The sequence below is a fragment of the Anser brachyrhynchus genome, assembly GCF_964034855.1.
Source record: "Anser brachyrhynchus genome assembly, chromosome: 2".
NCBI classification, from domain to species: Eukaryota; Metazoa; Chordata; class Aves; order Anseriformes; family Anatidae; genus Anser; species Anser brachyrhynchus.
In genome coordinates this window covers 135,369,752-135,391,163 of record NC_137695.1, presented here as the reverse complement: position 1 = coordinate 135,391,163, position 21,412 = coordinate 135,369,752, and the positions used below count along the sequence as shown (strand labels likewise).

Genomic DNA, 21,412 nt, shown 5'->3' with positions numbered 1-21,412 from the left:
TGAGGAAAAATCCATATAAAATGTAAATTTTCAGTAAAAGCAATGATCTCCCCTGGATGAATGACCTGTACTGCAGGTCCTAGACAAATTGTAAATATAAATTCATCCCAGCATAGTGACCTCCAGTTCTACCTATCTTTTGGAAATTTTATACAGCGATGTCTAATTCCAACTCTACTTTTTTCCTGGTTATTATGGTCAATTTAGCACCAATTGACTCTTTCTAAAAAGATAAGACCTGTATACACCAAACAGCAAGGTGCAGCAATCATAGTCAGTTAGGCAGACACAACCTTAATTACTGGAAAGTTAATCCCCCCTATTTTTGTCCTACTATTATATTGAAAATGATGACCACTCATTTTAGAGGTATTCCATAGCCTGCCTTCTTTGTATCAGGTGTGTTGTATTATCTTTTTTAGCTAATAACAGCTGGTTAATTTAGGTCCCTTAAGGGTGTTAAACCAGTGGAAGTACCTTATACTTATGCATCTTTTCTTTTTGTAAGAGTGGTGTAGCAGAGCTGAGAAGGGAATTCAGGTTTCCTGAGATCCACAGAAATCACTCCAAGGCCAGCTTCCGTTTTCTATCTTCAGGCTTTGAAGCACAAAGACTCATGCACACAGAAAGTGAGGTTTTGAATGCAGGCAGAGTTAAAAGATTTAGTGCAGGTAGAAACAACCTGATGTCTGCTCTTGTGGCAAATTGGCTATGAGGTCTTGAGGTACTCCAGAAATAATCTATCAGATCGTGATATACTTCCTTAGCTATCTGTCCTAGGCATTTATGTGCAGTGTAAATCACTGCAGTGCATGAACACTGCATAACCTCAATCCTTACCAAATATTCCTAGGATAATGGAGCTACAGTCTGTATTTTGTTAATAGCGAAGTGAGGCACAGAGAAGATACATGATTTGCCCAGAGTTTGACAGGGTCTGCATTTCAACTGGATAAAAAAGACTAAATAACCTGTACAAATCTTCTACTGGAGACATAACTAAGTAGAGTTTCTCATCCTCTCCGACTGAAAAAAAAAAACATGAACTACTTGGAGATTACAGGCACATACAAAGATTATCATTTCATTCCCTTGGGCAATTTTCAAATGAAAACATCACATAATAGATAGTTTTAGGATTATTTAATATGCACATGATTCTTCTAATGCTTGCATTACAAAATTTTCCAAGGTTCAATGAACATTTTGCTGCTTTTCTTAGCCAGCTGGTTAATTTAAGACATTTTACATAATCTGTCCTTTTCAGCAAATGCCAGTGAGTAAACTTTCAGCCTCCTTATTATATTTGCTTCATGTGATTTTTGTTGGAAAGCTATCCTAATAAGGAATTCCTATTATACTGCCCAAGCTGTCTCTCTTTGCTGTATCCATCTGATACTTGGCATGCTTTATCTTGCTGCCTGCCTGATGACAGGGTTTTCAAAAGCAAAAAGGTGTTAAGGAAAGCCTTTACAAGTTCTTTTTAAAGCCTCCCCTCTCTTAAAGAGAGATCAAGTGGCGTAGAATGCTCTTCAGCTCCAAAGTCAGGCATTAAGCATTTTATCAGTTAAAGACTTCAGGAAAAAAAAAAAAAAAGGAAAAAAAAAAGAAAAAAAAATCAAAAAGCTTCTTATTACTGTTTAAATTTAAGTGTGTTTTCTTATCATCTATAGCTAGGCTCTACTCTCTAATAAATGATAACCAGGCAAAAGAAAGTACCCTTTATTCTGGTTGGAAAAGGTAATTTAGTAGGTTTTCCTAGTCTTCCACCTCTTCAACCCTCTGAAATACATGAAAATCTGATCTTTCACTGCACGTAATCTCTGTGACTTTTGTGCCATGTTTTTTGCCAGACTTTTCCCAGTCAGTGAGACTTCTTTCTCTCTGATGCCTGCTGTGCCCCTTGCATTACCTGCTCTCAGCTAATAACTCTAGCCTTTGACAAAGCCTCCCTGATTTCCCAGGAGGAAAACCATAATGTTATTCTCACTTTCCTACATATTCCTACATATTCTTCAGATGCAGGTATTCTCCAATATATAGAAAAAAACCAACTTACAAATACTAATAATACAAATGTTACAAAATAATAATAATAAAAAAAAAGCATTGTAAATAAAAAGAAAAGAAAAATAGGCATAAAACATCTATCTTTTTTTTCTATAGAGTTCTTACATGGTCATTGAGGATATTTGGCCCATTCAGGATGTTCCCTGACAAATGTAGACACACACAATCACGGTAACATAAACCCACTCTCATGCACAAATGTGGTAACATGAGGAAGTCCAAACCTGTATGAATGAGTCTTTGAATAACAGGGATAAAAATTGATGTGAAGGGTAATAGGCTAAGCAAATTCCCATGGTGTTCCAAGAAGCATGTGATTCGTTTTGCCAGGATTAGATAGACTGCATACATTGTATTTGTTCCTCAGCCCTGGTCACTGGTTTTAAGAGTCCTGAAGAAATTAAAATGTTGCACTTATTTCTCCTGTACACAGTCCATAATTACTTAGCAGTACTTTTGCAGCCTTTGGCCTTAAATTTATAGCACTTAAGTACTTTAGGATAATGTGGTAAATTAGGTAAATAATGATTGGCTTCTCTTCTTTTCTTATGCTAAAACATAATCTGTTTATATTGCTCCTTCTCCTGTACTGTCTACAAAGGTGAATGATATATCAGGGAAACCTGTTTCTCTGTAGCATCACAGTACTGAGAGTCTTCAATAATGGGTACTTTAGGATGGCCTTGTGAAAAATACTCCAATGCTTTCATTTTGTGTGGGCTGAAAAATAATGATTCTGGGAAGGCTATTCCTGATTTACAGAAGCATAATTGAGCTAAGAAACAGATCCACAGAGTCATATAGACATTAACTCCTAGGGGATATATCCCTATGTTTATATCAATTAAGTGCCTATGTGAACGCTTTTAGGAATGCATAGAACAGATCCCAAGAAGGAATCCTAACTATAGGCATCTCATGTCTTCATATAATCACACAGAAAATACTGCAAATGAAAAGTACTTCATACACCTTGATAAAAAAAAAAAAAAAAACCAACTAAGCCATTTTGACACCAAAGACCGGTGCTTCTCTATGTAGACTAGATATTTAAATAAGTTGAAGTTAGCAGCACTTTGAATAGTTAACATGTGAATTCATTTAATTGTTTTTTGTTGTTGTTGTTTGTTTTGGTTTGTTTTGTTTTTGTTCCCCCCACCCCTAATAAACATTTTTATAATGGCTAATGAAAACCTAAAAGCTTATTTAGAATTTTGATGTTTACTTGCCTGGAAGATGTTCATAAAAGATCAGAAACTAAGATACATATTTTCTAGCATACAGTTGTGAAATATTGATCAGATTTCAGACTTCAATTGTTTTCTTTGCTTTCTTCACACTTTCTGGAAAAGAAGAGTAATTCCACCTAGACTGACGGGAGGCAAAATTTGTAAGGAGAGGATACATTTTATTAGACTAATAATGGTGGAAAAAAATGGACAAGATTTTAAGCACACAAGGGCTTGAGTGAGGCTGCTTTGGAAGAATGAACTTTGAAGTGCTTCCCACAAAACTTCAGGCCTTATGCTGCAAGGGCACTTGGAAAGTCAATGGCCAGCATCACATCTGGTCATTTATAGGTCTCCAGGGCAATGGGCCCAAGCTGATATTTAGGGCTAATGATTCACAACAGCCATGGGAACTGGACGTTTACAGAGGAAGAGCAGCAGAAGCTGAGGACAAGGGGGAAAAGGAAGGTTGCAATAATGTAGTACAGATATCCAAAGGAGAAAAAGTCACAGGAGAGTGCTGTCAGGAACTAGCCAAGGGGAAAGGCCGGTCTGGAGCTACCTGGGTTAATGTGCAAGTCCTAAGTATTAAGGTAATTGCTGAGTTCATGAGTGTGAGGAAGAAATGCAGTAAAATCTCACTGTGTGTTAGTGTCTGGATTTTTACGAAGTACATGAATTATACATGAAAATATCAGCCTGTGGGTTTTGTTTGCCTGTGGAAAGTAAGATAAACCCCAGGGACACAGCTGAGTTTGACAATGGATGAGATAAGGTCCTATTACACTGTCCAGGGTTTTCTTATAGAGAACATAGGAGGCTGGGCTGTGATAGCATCTTCATACACTTTACTCTGCTGTACACAGATGGGAAAAGCAATACTGACTTTCTGTGTAATCACTGTTTGTAGAGAGAAACACAACCCATGCTGGGATTGCTACCCAATGTCTCCGTAACCTCCAAGAGAAAGAAATAAACAACCTTCTTTACCACAATAGTCCAGTTTAAAAACCACTAGCTTAATAACACCCTCCTAATTAACAAGAGCTGTGAGACCTGCTGTGAATAACTGTTGATGGCCAGAAAGGGGATAAAAAGGAAATTCATTCTCTTCTTCAATCACTGTGTATAAGAAAAAAATAAATAAATAGAACAAGAGAGAATGTAATGGCACAATTTTGGATCTACTGAAAGTAATAAGCAAAGTTCTTTGTACCCTCAGCCTGTTGCCTTGTTTAGCCCAACTGTACTTGGGACATCCAAATTGCCTAATTGATGACACCAACACTTGGTATCCCATGCCAGCACCAGACAGGATGGCTTTTTTTTTTTTTTTTGCATGAGTTTCTCAATTCTTGACTGTGCTTCACAGAAATGAGTACTTGGACCAGATGTTGAGCAGGGAAAAAAAATAACCAAAGCAATCATTGTCCAAGTACTTATTTCTGTGAAGGTGGTAAAGAGCTGAGAAAGTCATATTTAAGCCTGAAGGAAGCCACAGACCCACGTCCTTATTGACATGAGAGGAGAACACAGAAGGCATCCAGTTTCCAGCCCATGTTCTTTAGTGCACAAATCACAGTTATCAGAACATACGTGTACTTCTGAAATGTTTAGAAATAGTGAAGTTGTAAGGTTTAGAGCAGTATGACACAGTCTAGCTTCCCTGAATCAGCTTTCTTCTTAGGCTTGTTTTCTAAAATCATCCTGATGTCTTTTTTCCATTCTCAGGTGCAGACAGTAGCACTTTGATTGTAAGAAGTGGACACTTACTCAGTATTGTGTGTATCGATTGTATGAAAAAGTTCATGTAGTTCTTCTCCACTCAGAATTCCATCAGCAAAGTAAGCTTTGAATTCATCAAAGGATATTTTTCCATCATCTGGAAAAAGAAAAAAAAAAAAAAAAAGAAGAAGAAATGGAAAGTGCCATAGTTTCATTTGTGGTTTTGCTTTTTTACTTCAAGCAATAGAAGAGGAAGCTATTAAAAAAAACCCTAGCTCTACAGATTAAACGTATAAACTTTATATATTTAATCAAGTCTTGTAAAGAACGTGTTAAATGCACCAGCTGTTGTAGTTTCAGTTCTCAGTTTGCCTGATAATTCTGTTATTCTTCCTCCTTCTCATCTTTCAAACAAAGATAGTTTGGATTTAGTAAGTCTTTACTGACAAACACGTAAAGACAATCCTCCTGTCTTTGCTCTTAACCCATTCATTGTGGCTTCTCCCCATGCTGTTCCACACTTCTTCCTGCTTTCTCCCTGTCCATGTCCCTACATCTGCATGGAAGATCAGTGGCTTCCAGAGACAGAGAAACCCCAGGAAACTGTAAAACCAAAGATTTCTTGAAGGAACATGGTGTTTCAATGAAGCTGTCACTGAAATAAATAGTTATCTATTTATTTCTCTTTCCTTTTTTTTTTTTTAAATTTAATTTAATTTAATTTAATTTAATTTTTATTTTATTTCTTTCTGCTCACTGCCTCCTGCATGGGAGACTGAGACTCAAGCGCACAATTCAATAGCATCAGGGACCTGACCCTGGCTGTCCGGTCTGCCTAAGGATGTTAATAAATACACAGCACTGGTTTGCAGCATTTTGATTCTCTCCTTCTTCATAAAATATGTCTTTTTCAAAAAGCTCTGTGCTTGGAGTGGAACTAACAAAACAAATTTAAAAAGGTTGACCAGAATAGGAATGGAATAAGAAGCCAGCTTCATGTCCTCTTCCACTACAAAGAATTTCAATTCATTTTCTTGGTCAGCACAGAAAATATATTTTATTTGCCAGCATGTAAATTGTCTGGTGATTACACAAAACTTTAGGAATGAGAAAACTATTTTGGACATATATCAGAAGTCAGTCGAGATCTGCAGATGGATTTTCAGACAGAATCCAAATTGACCATGTAATATATAGTGAAACCCAACTATGAAAAAGTTGACTTTTTATTCTCTGAGTACCTGGTGCTAATGTTTGTTTGGGACAAAAACAATCTCCACATGGATCCTGATCATCATCAACAACATGTTCATGTTGTTGGGAAGTGTCTACAAGACTAATGGAACTCAGAGGGAGGGGAAGTACCATATGACAATATTTAGAAGAACAGTAAACAGATGTACACTGAATCAAGAGGAATGAGTCCTTATCACAATCTCTACTACATTATTTAGCAGAGTCTGTTTCATCCTTGTCTTAATTTAGCTTTAATTATAGCAAGCCCTTAACTACATGATACAAAATCCTTGAGTTGAGATGCGTTAAGACAAGATTAATTATCTGGTATTTCCAGGCTGTTACCACTTTATATTGAGGTTCTACCCTCCTTTTGTCAGATCAGTCTGTGCATAACCATGAATACTTTCTAAAGTATCTATTATATTTTCTACTATACTATTATACTAATACACTTTCTAAAGTAATCTAATGAATACTGCAGTGTTTCATTGAAGTAAGGAACATATTTGTACTTCACCTCCCTTAGGCATGTCTGAAATTCCAGAGAAGATACTATACCAAAGATACCTTTTAATAAACACAGATTTTTCATGGTTTGTTTATTTGGTTAGTTTTGTTTATTTGTTGTGTTGTTGTTGTTTGATTAATGACATCATAAATGGATAAAATGTGCTACAATTTGGACAGCCTGTCCCTGCCCATGGTTGCAGTGAAAGAAGCAGCAGGCTATTGTTTGCTCTGGAAAGTAAGACTCTGGGACGTAGAGAACATTAGACTCTATCAACTCAGGTCTCTGATCATGTCAAAATGAGTATTTAACAAATGGCAGGCAGCACAACTAATTTTTTTCTTGAATATGTAATTCCAGGCTAAGGCTAAGGAACCAATTAAAGGAAAAAATGTATGATAATTCTGGTCACTGAAATGAACTAGAGCCTAGATGGGTCTTTGAATAACATTGTATAGAAGACGATGCCAGAAACCAACCAATGCTTGTCAGCAGGGAGATGATATTAGGAAAAAAAACAAAAAGTAAAAGAAAACAAGTTATAAATTAAAAGCTGATCCCTCTGAGGCCCATGAGATTTGATCAGGGATCCCTCAGTAGCAGCAGATACTTCTGTCCTGAAGAGGAAGTGCCCTCTTGTCTTCTCTGGACAGGGGAGACTTCAGGAGAAGTCCCTAGGTCAGGCTGAGACAAATCCACGACTCCTTGTAAAGAGTTATGGCAATTTGATCCCTGTTGACTAGTGTATCCGACTGAGGTTTAAATGCAAGATTGATAACCAGCAAACAAAACCAACAGAAAGAAGATCCACCTTTTGCTATACTTAGAAGTTGGAATGGTAAAGCAGTAAATTAAAAGTTAAATATTAACTTATCTAAACTTATTGAGCCTTTGTATGAAGCACAGACAGTAAGTTCAGAGCCTAAGAGTTTATAACTCTGTTTGGGTAGCACTAAATTTCAGTTCACTCGGCTCTTTTTCTTCATTGAGTAACTTAATGATTCACTCACAGGCACAAAACAACTGTAGAGGATAAGGCTAAGATGCCCTAAGCACCAAATTAGTTCACAACATTGCAGCTTAATTTTATAGTGGTGAAGTTTTCATTATAAAGGCAGTATCTGAACCCTGTAACTACATGATGCATGGCAGCATGAACATTTGAAGAGTAGAGATGAGGAGTTTCTTCACTCTTTTACTTGTTTTTACTTCATAATTTCTTTGATTTGAATATATGGCTTCAAGTACATAATATTCAAGAGGATTCAAATTGGACTAATTGAATGTCTGCTTCAACAAAAACATTTTGAAATGTTTCATATGAAAAGACAGATTGTAGCTGGAGATAATCATCATTATGATCAAAATATAATGGCAAGATCTAGAAGAGCTATAAGCCAAGATGGCACAATACTGTGCTGAAGGTAGGCAATTTTCTTTGACAGAACTGCTATGATTACCTAATTGGCAATCTAAATACATCTGCCATTTGGCACTGGTTACAGAGAATGAATATTAAATACCAAGCGTACTGAAACAAGCTAATTTTCACAGCTATGCTTCCTTTGGCTTATTACAGATATAATCAATTGCTTAATCAAACTGCCTCTGCAGCTTTAGCCTCTGCTGGGCAGGGTGTTTTGCACGACTTATACACACACCCAAGAAACCAGTGATTGTCGGCAACTTTCCTGAGGTAAACATATGAGTTTACTCATAGAACAGACTGGATATGACAAAAAATAAAATAAATAAAAACCTGAAACATCTGCCTATTTATCTCTTTTCTTCAGGATCATTGGCTTTACATCAATCCACAAAATCATTGATCTGCCAACAGCCAGACTGGGCACTTTAGCTATTTTCTTTGTATTTTATCATCCAAAAGCAGAGATTCCCTTTTGCTTTGTTGCTATTTATTCTCAATAGGACTTTGAAAGGCCTATCTCTGACACATCACTAAGGTTGTTGCTGGCAAAAACTAAGGAACTTTGAACCTATTTGCTTACTTACAGACTTCAAGCAGTCACATTTACTGAAAATAATAATAATAAAAAAAGAAACAACTGATTTTTTGGGTTATTTCTCTAACTTTGTATAACTGTTTAGCTAGTGTAACTAGGGTCTGAGCTGCTGGTGGCCCAGGCCACCCCAGCATCTCTTTGGTGCTCAGATGAAGCTCAGACCCAATCTGCTAGCAAGTATTCCTTGTATTGTTTAATTGAAGACATGTTTGCCTAGCCAATGTTTTTCTAGTTTCCAGCATGACTTTTATTTTAAAGGATGCATTCCATCCCCTCAGCACTCCCTCCCCATGGGCACGCTTTGCTGCTCAGACAAAGCGAAGTCCCAGATAAATCCTGTCCGGTTTAAGCATTTCAGAGCAGCTGAGCTGGAACGTCTCTTACAGATGCTTCAATCTTTGTCACTGGCAAAGTGACAGGGGATGGATGATTTGTGAAAGAGAAACTTTTCTGAAGCTAAACATCCCTTGGACAAATCAGCCTTCAGCAATGTTTGCGCTGGCAACATTATCTCCAAGAAGCTGTTTTGCAAGCCTTGCTTGCTCTTGCGTGTCTTTGATGGTTTTCAAAAGCATAATTTGTTCAAAAACAAGCACAGTTCCTTGACCTCCTTGGAGCTCAAAGGCTCCCAGCTGGCAGACAGAAATATAAACAATAAAATGTATCTCCCCATGTAGCACTTGCAAGTTTTATATTTACATGGTATTTCGGAGGAGCCTTCCTTCAGGATGCAATCGTGTTCTTACATTTATTCCCTTAAAACTCATCTTTCTATTGAATAGATGTTTTATGTGCAAAATAGGCCCAAGCAACATCCCCCAGCACTCCAGAAACACAATGACTCTGTTTTGAATCATCCGTGACTTCAGTGGACAACACGTTTGACAGAGGAAATCCACATATGTACTCTCTTTCTGAGTTGAAAGATGACTTCAGTGAGCAAAATTAATTCAAGCAAACAATGAACAAAAGGTTCTAGTAATACATATTTGGAGTCTCCACGACCAAAGATGATGGCAAATGATGAGTCTGCAGCCAGCAAAGGAGGTTACAGTGATGCAAGGAAAACAGGGTGTCTTGCAGAGATTCTAGGAAAAGCCAGAAGGCAAGAGAACAGCTTCCACTCCCACCTATTTTGGGCTTCTGGTTAGGGCTTGTCCTGGTTCCAGTTAGGACAGAGTTAAGTAGCTCATAGTAGCTGGTAGGGTGCTATGTTTTGAATTAGGATGAGAAGAGCGCTGATAACATGCTGATGTTTTAATTGTTGCAGAGCAGTGTTTACACCAGGCCAAGGACTTTTCGGCTTCTTGCTCTGTCCTGCCAGCGAGCAGGCTGGGGGTGCAGCAGGAGCTGGGAGGGGACAGACCCAGGACAGCTGACCCAAACTGGCCAAAGGGGTATTCCATACCATCTGACGTCATGCTAAACAATATATAGGGGTGGCTGGCCGGGGTGGGGGGGCCGGCTGCTCGGGAATAGGCTGGGCATCGGTCAGCGGGTGGTGAGCAATTGCATTGTGCATCACTTGTTTTCTTACACATTATTATTGTTAATACTATTACCATTATCACTATTATTATTATTATTGTTATTATTATTTTCCTGTCTTAATAAACTGTCTTTATCTCAACTCACAGGCTTCACTTTCCCGTTTCTCTCCCCCATCCCAGAGAGGGAGGGGGGAGGGTGAGCGAACGGCTGTGTGGTGTTTAGCTGCCAGCCGGGTTAAACCACAACAGGGCTGCAAGCCCTCCCCAGCAGAGAGCATGTTTGCTGACACAGCACATGTGAAGCTGCGGGCTCCACAGATGAGCTTCCAACCAGCATTTACGCAGCAGGAGCCATGTCAGATGGAGCTCATCTGGCTTACTCCACTCGGAAGAGTTGAGGGAAGGAAAACCCCAAGGCACTAAAGCTGATCCCAGGACTCACCCTGGTGGGCTGGGAGTCTAAAAGCAGAGCCAGCCCAAGCAGACTGATAGTACATACCTGCTGCATGGATATGCGTAAGAGGTTAGGATCAGAGCTAAAAGATATTGCCATTTCTCAGCCCTATACACAAATAAAATGGGGGATAAGCACTGAAACAGATGCAAAAAGTTGCAGAAAACTTGATGTATTGGTATATAGCACATAAGTTGGAATGAGACCAAGGAAGAGCTAACAAAATAACGAATTTCAGTGTGCCAGAGAATATGCTGATAACATCCACTAGGTTCCAGGCATAAGGGGAGACCTAAGAAGATTTCGGGCAAATGCACTAAGCTTTCTTTCACTATGATCTGTATCAAGTGCTCATATAACCAGAAATAATGTTTCTGAGATGTATTTAGGTAGACTGATGCAGTAGAATCTTGTGCAGGAAAAGTTTAGCACAAGTAACCGAGTGGTCCCAGGGGATAAACAGGAAGAAGACCTGGTGTTGGCCGAAGCCTGTTCATTTAAATGCTCCCAACATAGCTGTGAAGAAGATAAGCTGCAGAGTGTGGTGGCTTCAGTAATGTGCTTTGAGTGCAGGGCAGGTCTGTGTGTCTGCACCCCAAATGGCATTCGCTGATGGGAGCCCAGCTGATGGATATTGGAGTGCAGGGTCCAGCCCCACAGAACGTGAGGGTACCAGGGAGGTGGGATGGGGAATCCCACCCTGGGCAAAGCCTGGGTTGGTGTGGTGCCTGTGGACCCAGATGGTTGGAAAGCGTGGTGAGAGCCCCTGGAGTCTGTGCTATGAGAGCTTTGCCTTACAACACCCATTTTATCAGTACTGATAGAACAATTTGGGAGCTCAAATCTGCAATGCAGCTGTTTGAAGAATTTCTGTGTTCTGACTCCAGTTCAGGATATATTTTCTTTGAAGGGATCCATTAGACATACAGCTCATACAGAGCCACTGTGATATTAAGACCTGGCCCTTCTGGGTATCACGTCACTTAGAGCTTCACCAAGGGATTCCTGCATGTAGGCGTTTTTCTCAAGGAGGGGCACACAGGACCTGAGACCCTGTCATGTTGTGACATATCTGGTCAGCCCATGTGTATGGAGGGGAGAGCCCAGGCACTGCTGCAGCTGCCACTGAGCAGAGCTGCTGGAGCAATTTGTGGGCAAGCTGGAGATCCCGTGAGAAGACAGGACACTGGGGCTCCCAATGAGGAGATACTGGACTAGGAAAAAATACTGAAATCAGGGACATGGCATGCTTTGTTTTGGTCTAATTCTAAACCTTTCCTTGAAAATAAAATTTATTCCCATGAGTGGAAATATTCGTAAAGCCTCCAGACTGACTCTGATGGTCCACATTAGAGTGATTCAAAGGATCACCTCCCTGAGGTGCTTCCCCAGCCTCTCTCCGGCATATTCAATCTGTCCTCAGGGATGGCTTAAGTTAGCACTCTGGGTTACAAACCAGAGCTGCTAAATCAGTACCTGAGGACTGCTGTTGGGAGGCAGCCAGACGGGCAGGTGGGAGCTGTGCCAGAGCTCACCTGGAGCCACCAGCAGGCACAGCTGCCGGAGGACTCATCTGCAGAGCCAGTGTTTGTTCTGCAATGACACTGTCAGCGAATAATGAATATGAAAACATCTATTTTGACCTTTGCCAAATTGAGTCTAGACTGAGAGTTGTGAGATTTCCTCTTGATCACAGCGCAGGTGCAGCTCTGTGGCTTTCTGGTTATTCTGTGGAAATCCTGGCAGGTGACTCACGTGTGCACTCCGTGAATCAGTCCCTTCGGTTGCTGAAGCCAGCAGAAGCTGTAGGATGTCACCGCTGCACTCTGTTACCTTATTTTACAGAATCCTTTACTGATGACCAACAGTCTCTTGCCAGGCTGATATTTCAGGCATGGTTTCAGAGCTGTACTGAAATCCCCAGGCCACTGCAATCAACAACAGTTTTGCTGCTGCTGGAGTTCTGGGTTCTTTACGGTGGGCACTGGAGGACTTTTCATCTGTTTCTTACATTAAAGGCAGGAGAGAAGACGCTGTTGATATTATAACACTATTTCATACAGTTTGAATTCTACATTTAAAAAGAAATGTTACGTCCCTGCTCTGTATCATGGACATTACCGGGTGCTGAATGAAGACATATGACAGAGTAAGACTAGCCTCATCTGGCTGCAGTTTACGTTTTACGGGTTCTATTTCAGTTCAATAATTAAAATTTATATATTTTAGAAGGGAAAAAAAGCTTTGAGTGAGTGCGTGTTTGAAATGCCAGAGGAAAAAAAATAAACCAAACATAAATGCTTTGATTTTGGTATTATAACATTTTGTTGCTGTTCTGTGCTGGGTATTTGATATTTAGGTTCAGCCTTCTCTGGAGACTTAGTCTTGCTCTGTCTAGTCATTTTTTAAATTTTCCCTCATCATTTGGTTGCAGTTATTCTTGACTGCCTGCAGCATAATGTTTGCTGTGCTCCTTCCAGTTAAGGCTTTTTTTTTTTTTTTTTTTTTTTTTTAAGTCTCTGCTTCTATAGAAATTATTACCTTTGGTGTTTTCAAATATTTTCCTCTTAGGAGCTTTAAGGATATTTGAGATACTGCTTATACTCCGCGTCTCAGTGTTTGTTCATAACAGTTGAGTTGTATTTGCAAATCAATGACAACAACTGCATACAAACCATCTTCTCTGGGCCTGCTGTATTAGAGCTGCCCCTTTGAGTTAACTCCTGCTCGGGGCTGAGCCAAGGGATTAGGGGTGGGAGCTATACATTTGGAAGAAGACCATAAATATCAATTCATAACTTGTGGAGCATAACATGCTGCTGGGCCTGTGATCATTTTTTTTCCACCTCCATATGGGTCTAGATCTGAAGCAGCCAGGCTCCCATCACAAACAAGCTGGAGATAATAAAGTAGAAACACTGCCAAAAGGCAAGAGCAACCTCCTTTTCCCACAGGAGGACAGGAACAGAAATGACCCCCATGACACAGGCAAAGGGAGACACGGGCATTTTGACAGTCAGACTGTTCACAACAGGATTTTTGCAAGAGAGCCTATATCTGAATTTCCCTTCCTGTGCTAACAGGAAGGAATTATTGTAGAAGGCCATGCAAGCAGGGTGCACATCAAAGCTGCAAGGGCAGGAGGGGCCCCAGGGTGACCTTTACCAACTTATATTGTCTCATTTGTTGGCAAACCACTGCAAGGCTCATGGGGTGCCTCAGGTCCCTCTTAGCACATCAGAAGGTCACACACATGCGGCAACCATTGCTGACTGTGAGATGAGAGTTGTTTTTTTTTTTTTTTCCTTGCCTAAGAAAGACTGCATTTGGCAGTTCCAGTTTCGCATATTTCTGTACTTCCCCCCTGCTAGGTGGGGACAGGATTTTACTTTTTGAAAGGAATTTAGTGAGTTTGATTTTGCTTTAAATAGCAAAAGAAATTAATTAAATGAAGAACTTTCCTTTAGATGATTTTTTTCCAAATTAATTCTGTTCAAATCCACATTGTGAACACATGGAGTTGTGTAAAGTAAACCAGACCAAAACTTCACTTTGACATGCAAAACCGAAACTTCTCCTTTTATAAAAATGTTGATGTGCAACATCTCACCTTTATGAAATTGCTTTTTTACCTCAGGGTTTTCTGTGGCTTTTGTTAATATTATGAACCATATATTTCTTAGAAATGTGATATCCCTTTTGTGTGCCATGATCTCCCTCTAAGAAAATCACACGACCTTTTCAGCTGCTGGAGAAGTGTTGATCTGATCCATACCGAGTGGAGCTGCTCAGCCATGAACTACAAATAGAGTTTATGAAGCTGATCATCTTGAGAAAGCTGTGGATATTTCCAGAAACGGACTGGTAATAGAATGATACACGTACCTGGGCTGGCAGAGAAAGAAGCCACCACCACCAAAGAAATAGAGCTTGTATGGCTTCTTTTAAATGGGGGAATGACTATTTGATAAAGTAGTTACTCATTTAAGCCCAGTTGTCATAAATCATTGTGATATGTTTGAGTAACAACAAATCAGCAAGAATTCTTGGCTCTGGAGTTCTTTTTTATTTTATTTTATTTTATTTTATTTTATTTTATTTTATTTTATTTTATTTTATTTTATTTTATTTTATTTTATTTTATTTTATTTTATTTTATTTTATTTTATTTTATTTTATTTTTTCCTTGCTGTGGAAGGCAAACCTGAAATCTCACAGTCTGTAAGTCCACGATAAGAACACTCTCTCTTATAATGCTCCCATCTTTCAGTTCGATCCAACTTTCTCAATGCATTATTTTCTTGTTGTCAAACAAGTACCTAGTAAGGTTTTTAATGATTAGCTGCTTTTATAATCTCACAGGAGAATGAATATGGCAGCTCTGAGTGAGTCCTATTAAAAGTGTATGGGAGAACTTAACAGATCGTGTCAGGGACAGGAACTTAGTATTTGTTACTGTAAGCCAATACTTGTTTTTCTGTAGCACAGAAAGGTAACACTGAAATTGTAAATATCCCATTAATTAACAAGAGTTAATTATCTGTGTTGACAACAGTGCAAACACGTTAGATATGTGTTCAAATTTCCAATAACCTTTCTAAGAAGCTACTTAACATCCCAGCCTTAAAGCCAATCTGCTCCCTAATAATGTGGCAGGAGCTTGTGCAGTGCTAGATTAGCAAAGTGGAAGTCCCACAGGCAATTGATGGTTGAGCAAACACAATTAAGCACATAAGAGCTGAAACCATTTCCAGTTTATGGACTCGAATTAACTGAAGTAAAGTGGTTGATCTCAGCCACGTTTCCCCCAATAAGATGTTGTAAAGCATCCATATATAGCTGTGAACTCCAGTGACTGAAGTCTCTGGGGCTGATGTGGCTTTTGGAACAAGCAAGTTTGTCACTGACTGTGTGAACTGTTTCCCCTATTTTAGTAGTAAAGTATAAGTAATAAACGGGGGGTAACCTGAAATAGGACTGGAAGTCCCCACCACTGAAGTGCTGTGGATCCACCAGGGCTGGGACAGAGCACTGAGCTCTCTGGATGGGCCTGCCGTGGTTTATGGGGAAATGCCGGGTGCTGCACACAAGCTGGAGCAGGCACACCGTCAGAGGTGGGCTGTGGGGTAGGACTGCCCTCTTATTCCACAGGCTTGGCTGTACCACCAAGCTGCTTGGTAGCCCCTCACTGCCCAGTGCAGCCTCCTGGAAAGCTAGCCTCTCTATGTTCTCAACGGCATTTGTTGTGCCTTCAAACACCGGGGTGAACTTTGTCAAAACTGCCCAATAACTGATTTCTGAGGACTGACTGGGAGTTCCTCACCAGGGTTAAACCTCCCTGCGCTGTGGGTTCAGCGTTTCAGGAGAAGACCAAAGTCCGGCACGTGCTTCTGCAGGAAGTCATGTCTACCTTCGTCCTGTACTTTGGTATTGCAGGGATAAATAACAGGGAGCTTGTATTTCCTTCCTATCCTGTAAGATCTGTCTCTGGTTATCTGTGTAATAGGGTAAGCCCTTCTGTGGTAGCAGCAGAGTTCATAACACTCCATCTCACACTCTCTGTGGCAGTGGTGTCATTTCTCTGGTAGGGACGTGGCACAAAATGACAGCTCTGTGTTGTAAATATACAAGTCGAATTCAAGGCTTTACTCTGCCTGCTGACATGCAGAACAAACATATAAATGCAAAATGTAGGAAACACAAATGTGACTGCTGGATATGGCCTCTGGTGTTTTAAAAAAGTAATAAGATGGAGCTACTACCAAATATTTCAAAACTTCTTAGGAACATAATGTCGCTAAGAAAACACCCACATGCAGCCAAAGTGCAAATCAAACACACATGCCAAATCGTGAAAGCAAAAGATCTGTCCTTAAGGAACACATCAGGAGGATCAGTGCATGATGATATACATTGCACTGAGCCTACAGAAAGCATCAAATGACATGAGAGATGGCTGTTTTTCTTGTGAGGATGTTTAAAGTGTGATTTGAGAGGCTGTATCAATGATGAATATTTTTTCTAAAGGAAGGGGAGAAGACAAGTGAGTAGTCTTACCATTCTTGTCTGCTCTTCTCAGTATCTAAATAAAAAGAGAGAGAGGAATCACTTTTTTTTTAGCATGGGTTAGTAGCACACAATGCTGTGTTTAATGGGCATTAACAGTTTGAGTGCTGCACCATGTTTCACAAGACTGCATAAAACTGAAAAGCCCTTAGCATGCCTCCAATCCTTCTCTCACAGTATCGCTTTCTTTAACTCCTCCTGTGCTGTGTGTAGAGAAAAACAAGACCAGAAAAAAAAACAGCTTTATTTTCTGTTTTGCATATAGCTTGTGAGGGTGATGTCCAGGCACAAAACCTGATTCCGTGTGGCCACGGTGATTCTGGACTTGGGGTAGAGAGAAGCAGTGTAAGGAAGCAGAGTGAGGGAGGTAACTGTGAGGATGCTTCTGCGCATCCGAGATGGTGAGAAAGACGCGGGGCCTGGGTGGGTGGGGGAGGCAAGGGGAGAAGGCACGAGAGGAGCTGGGTGGCACGAAGGGATCAGACTGGGGGCGGGAGGCAGCGATGTCAGCTGCGTGGGAGCAAATCTCGGGTTGCTCTGATAGTAGAAAAAAGGTTTAGAAGGGGAGAGGGAAAGCAGGAGGAAACAGCAAAACTGTGACCCACTTCCATGATTTCATTTATGGCCTCTGAGCTGAACTGTGCACTGGGCCCAGTTTATGGCATGCGCAGTATGACATAACTTAGTGAGATGACACCTTCCCACCCTGTATTCTCAGATAAATCAGCTTTCAGCATGAGGATTGGACTGTTCAGAGTTTTTAAATATTTACTCTAGACTGGAAATTTCCTCCTAATGCTAACTAAAACCATTTGGCCAAAAAACTAAATGCAGAGCAAAAGAAAGAGCATTCAAAGCATTTTTATTAGAATACAATAAAATCTTTCCAGAGTCTTTAACACGTAAAATACCATCTTAGATTCATGGTTTGGCTGGATTTTGTGGGGGGTTGTTGTTAGTCATTCTCCCCTATCACCGGCAAGCAACCTTCTTTCCTTTCCTGTCACCCGAAGGAAAAGTCAAGAGTGCTCGGCAGTGTGCCCACCTGCCAGGATTGCATGGTGCTCCAGAGGAGCAGCTGTATGTGAGCAGGGATGGCAAAGAGAGCTACAGCACTGAAAGGTTTGGCATAATTTTTTTTTTTTGGGGGGGGGGGGTTGTTTGTTTGTTTTTGTTTTGTGTTTTTTTTTTCCAGCTGGAAATTGAGAGATTTGTGATATTTGGAGACAGCAGAGAAAACTAATGCTGTGAGATCTAAAGGAAAGGACTGGGCTTTGTTCTGCCCAATTACATGTGGCAAAAGGGAACGGTGGGTGCGCCCCAGCAGATGCATATCAAAGGGGCTAGGGCTGGATCCTGCTCCTCACCTGGGGAGTGCCTGGGCTGAGCTGCCCACGCTAGGCATATGTGCAAGCATCTCTGATGAGAAAGGGCAAGATGCGCTTCTGAGAGGTGATAAATATGCCCAGCATGGACCCAAGCATTATTAACGGATTAAGAGTGGCTTGTGCCACAAGAAACAATGGCCCTTGCAGAGCCAGACCGTCCACTACGGCCACACCAGGCGATGCAGCTCACACCTTGGGCAAGCCACCTACGTGAACAAGAGGGCTGGCTGCTCCATCTTATGGATGTGTAGGGTTGGGAGCTTCAATTGACTAGCAGTGCCCCATAAATAAGGGTTAAAGGTGGCAAAAAAATCTGGATAAATATATTTTTGGTGAAAAAATAACACTGCCATCCTATGGAAACGTTAAAATTGTTTGGACACTTGGTAGGAATTTTGACACAAAGGCAGGGAGGAGGTTGCATTACAAATCAGGGCTCATTCCCACTAGGTCTCTGCCTGACTCCCAGTGGGACCAGGACCTCAGCATTTGCCCTTTCCATGCAGCCCTACCAGCAATCTCTTGCTACTGGTCTAAGTGTTTCTACAGGTGGAGGTAATTCAATGAGGGGTCGTCAGAAAGCTGCACACCCCAGAGTATCTGTGATATGAGTGTGCTCCCACAGGAGGAAGGGCCTTCAGCATCCAGTCCCTGCTCTCAAGCAGGCAGAGCTGGGATTTCAATTCAAGCATTCAAGCTTTTCTTTTGTGTGTAGGAGCAGAAGTGCAGATGTAGCCCCTCAAACCCCATCCCTTTTCTAGTTTTGTGAATGGCACAAATCCATAAATCAAAACCTGACAATGGTTTAAAAATTGCTAAAATTACACAAGTGATTTTGATTTGAATGAAATGTTTTATGTTGGGTGAAATAAGTTTTCAGTTTGTCAGATATTCTGCCCATCTGCAGCTTCCCAACCCAGTGTATTGAACTAAACTGGGAGCAAGCTCCACTTCCAGGTTTTTTAACTCTTTCATGGCACCCTGTTTCTCTTCTGTCTTTTCAATCTATGCCTATAATTCTTCTGCCTCTCTTTAAAGAAATAATTGAGACTAAAAGGCTGTGTTTTCCTTGTACACTTGAATGGAAATAGTAAGTCAACAAAGAGTCCGTTTTAAATTTTTTCTTACAGAGGCTAGAGAAATCAGTAGGTGAGCAGACATGGCTTAAGTAAGATGCTGTTTGAAATAATTTGGGGAAAAGCCTTGAGATGTGAATGTGGTTGCATTACATAAAAAATCTAGACAGAGGGCCCTTAAGACAAGTTTTAATACATAACATGCCCTTTCCAGCTGAAGTTCTGGACTAACCCTGGTATAAGAGTTGGTCTGAACTAGGTCAGAGCTATTGGTAGGCTGTGAACGGTATGAAGGTACATAGGTACACTTGTATAAGATTTTTAAGACTCCTGAAGGACAGAGGATACTTTAGAGATTGTTGGGCTGGAGTTTGCCTTTTATGCTGGACTTGCATTGGACCAAAAAAATGCTCTGTACAAGGCAAGCTTAGACAAAAACCATTGCGCCTGCACCCTGTGAGATGCTGAGCCCTTGGCGATGGTCCAGCACAGCACCCCTGAGGGGCACGATGGACAAATGCTCCTGCTGCTGCCTTGCTCGGCTCCCTTTTACAGGGCTGAGGGCTTAGTGCCGCTCTGCACATCGACCCTGGGCATCTCAAATCCATCAGGGCCTAACAGGACACTTTGGGAAAAAACTCCACACTTCTGCAGGGTGATAAACTCTTTAGAGAAAAGCTCAGAAAAAAAAAAAGAAGTAAAAATCCAAGCACTGCATTTCGAAAAATGACAGCGTTTTCATCCAGTGCCTCCCGTAACCAGCCCCAACTTGCTAACTTGCTCTCCTGACACACGCATGCTGTTGGAAGGAAACTCATTCCCCAGCATAGATATTGGACATAAAAAAAAAAGAAAAAAGGAAAGGAAAGGGGAAAAGGAAACAGAAAAGGAAAGCAATAAAAGGGGAAAGGGAAAGGAATAAGGGGAAGGGGAAAGGGAAAGGGAAAGGGAAAGGGAAAGGGAAAGGGAAAGGGAAAGGGAAAGGGAAAGGGAAAGAGTGAGAAGGGAAAGGAGAGGGAGAAAGAGAAGAGGAAAGAAGGGGGAAGAGAAAGGAAAAGAGAAAGGAGAAGGGAAAGGGAAAAAGGAAAAGGAAAAGGAAAAGACACACAGCCTTTCCCGGCTTCACCCCCTTCCACCCTGAGGAGGAAATCAAAGCCCCGCAAAAAAAAAAAAAAAAAAAAAAAAAAAAAGAGACAGAGAGACCCTCATCCGTCAAACGCCTTCAATTGCTGCCTTTGGGGGTCATGACGGCAATTGTGCCCCGTACTCACATCGCGGAAGATGCGCAGCCCCGCGCCCAGCTCCGCCGCCATCCGCCCGCCGCAGCCGCCGCCACCGCCCGGAGCGGCGGGGCCGGGAGGGGAAGGGGGGCGGCAGCCCCGGCACCCCCGGCCCCCTCCCGGCCCCGCCGCCGCTCCCCCGGCCCCGGGGATGGCTGCTTTGCCGGGGGGCCGGGCCGCAGGCTCCGCCCGTCGGTGGCTGGGTCCTCGTGTGCGTCCTCCGTGCTATGGGGCAAGTCGTTGGGAGAGAGGGGACGGAGAGAAAGAGAGAAAGAGAGAGAAAGGAAAGAAAGGAAAGGAAGGAAGGAAGGAAAGGAAGAAAGAAAGGAAGAAAGAAAGGAAGGAAGGAAAAGAAAGAGAGAGAAAGGAAAGAAAGGAAAGGAAGGAAGGAAGGAAAGGAAGGAAGGAAGGAAGGAAGGAAGGAAGGAAGCAAAGGAAGAAAGAAAGGAAGAAAGAAAGGAAGGAAGGAAGGAAAAGAAAGAAAGAAAGGAAAGAAAGAAAGAAAGAAAGAAAGAAAAGAAAGAAGAAGAAAGAAAGAAAGAAAGAAAGAAAGAAAGAAAGAAAAGAAAGAAAGAAAAAGGGAAAGAAAGAAAAGAAAGAAAGAGAAAGAAGAGAAAGAGAAAGAAAGAAAGAAAGAAAGAGAAAGAAAGAAAGAGAAAGAAAGAAAGAGAAAGAAAGAAAGAAAGAAAGAAAGAAAGAAAGAAAGAAAGAAAGAAAGAAAGAAAGAAGAAAGAAAGAAAGAAAGAAGGAGAAAGAAAAGAAAGAAAGAAAGAAAGAAAGAAAGAAAGAAAGAAAGAAAGAAAGAAAGAAAGAAAGAAAGAAAAGAAAGAAAGAAAGAAAGAAAGAAAGAAAGAAAGAAAGAA

General features: G+C 41.0%; 1 protein-coding gene across 9 annotated transcripts in view; it reads right to left on the bottom strand.

Annotated features, from left to right (window-relative positions):
• The window catches only part of NECAB1 (N-terminal EF-hand calcium binding protein 1), a 94,415-nt gene extending 73,688 nt beyond the window's left edge, over nt 1-20,727 (bottom strand). For 3 of the 9 annotated variants that reach the window (XM_080580751.1, XM_080580752.1, XM_080580747.1), the window contains exons 1-3: nt 20,541-20,721; nt 16,797-16,821; nt 5,073-5,181 (exon numbers count right to left, since the gene is read on the bottom strand). In XM_080580751.1, the coding sequence (XP_080436877.1) occupies nt 5,073-5,181; nt 16,797-16,821; nt 20,541-20,582 (176 nt within the window). In that variant the 5' untranslated portion in view covers nt 20,583-20,721. Of the gene's footprint in view, nt 1-5,072; nt 5,182-16,796; nt 16,822-20,518 lie in introns of all 9 variants that reach the window. The other 6 variants (XM_080580749.1, XM_080580754.1, XM_080580753.1 and 3 more) reach the window with 4 other exon arrangements.
• Between the last annotated feature and the right edge of the window lie 685 nt (nt 20,728-21,412).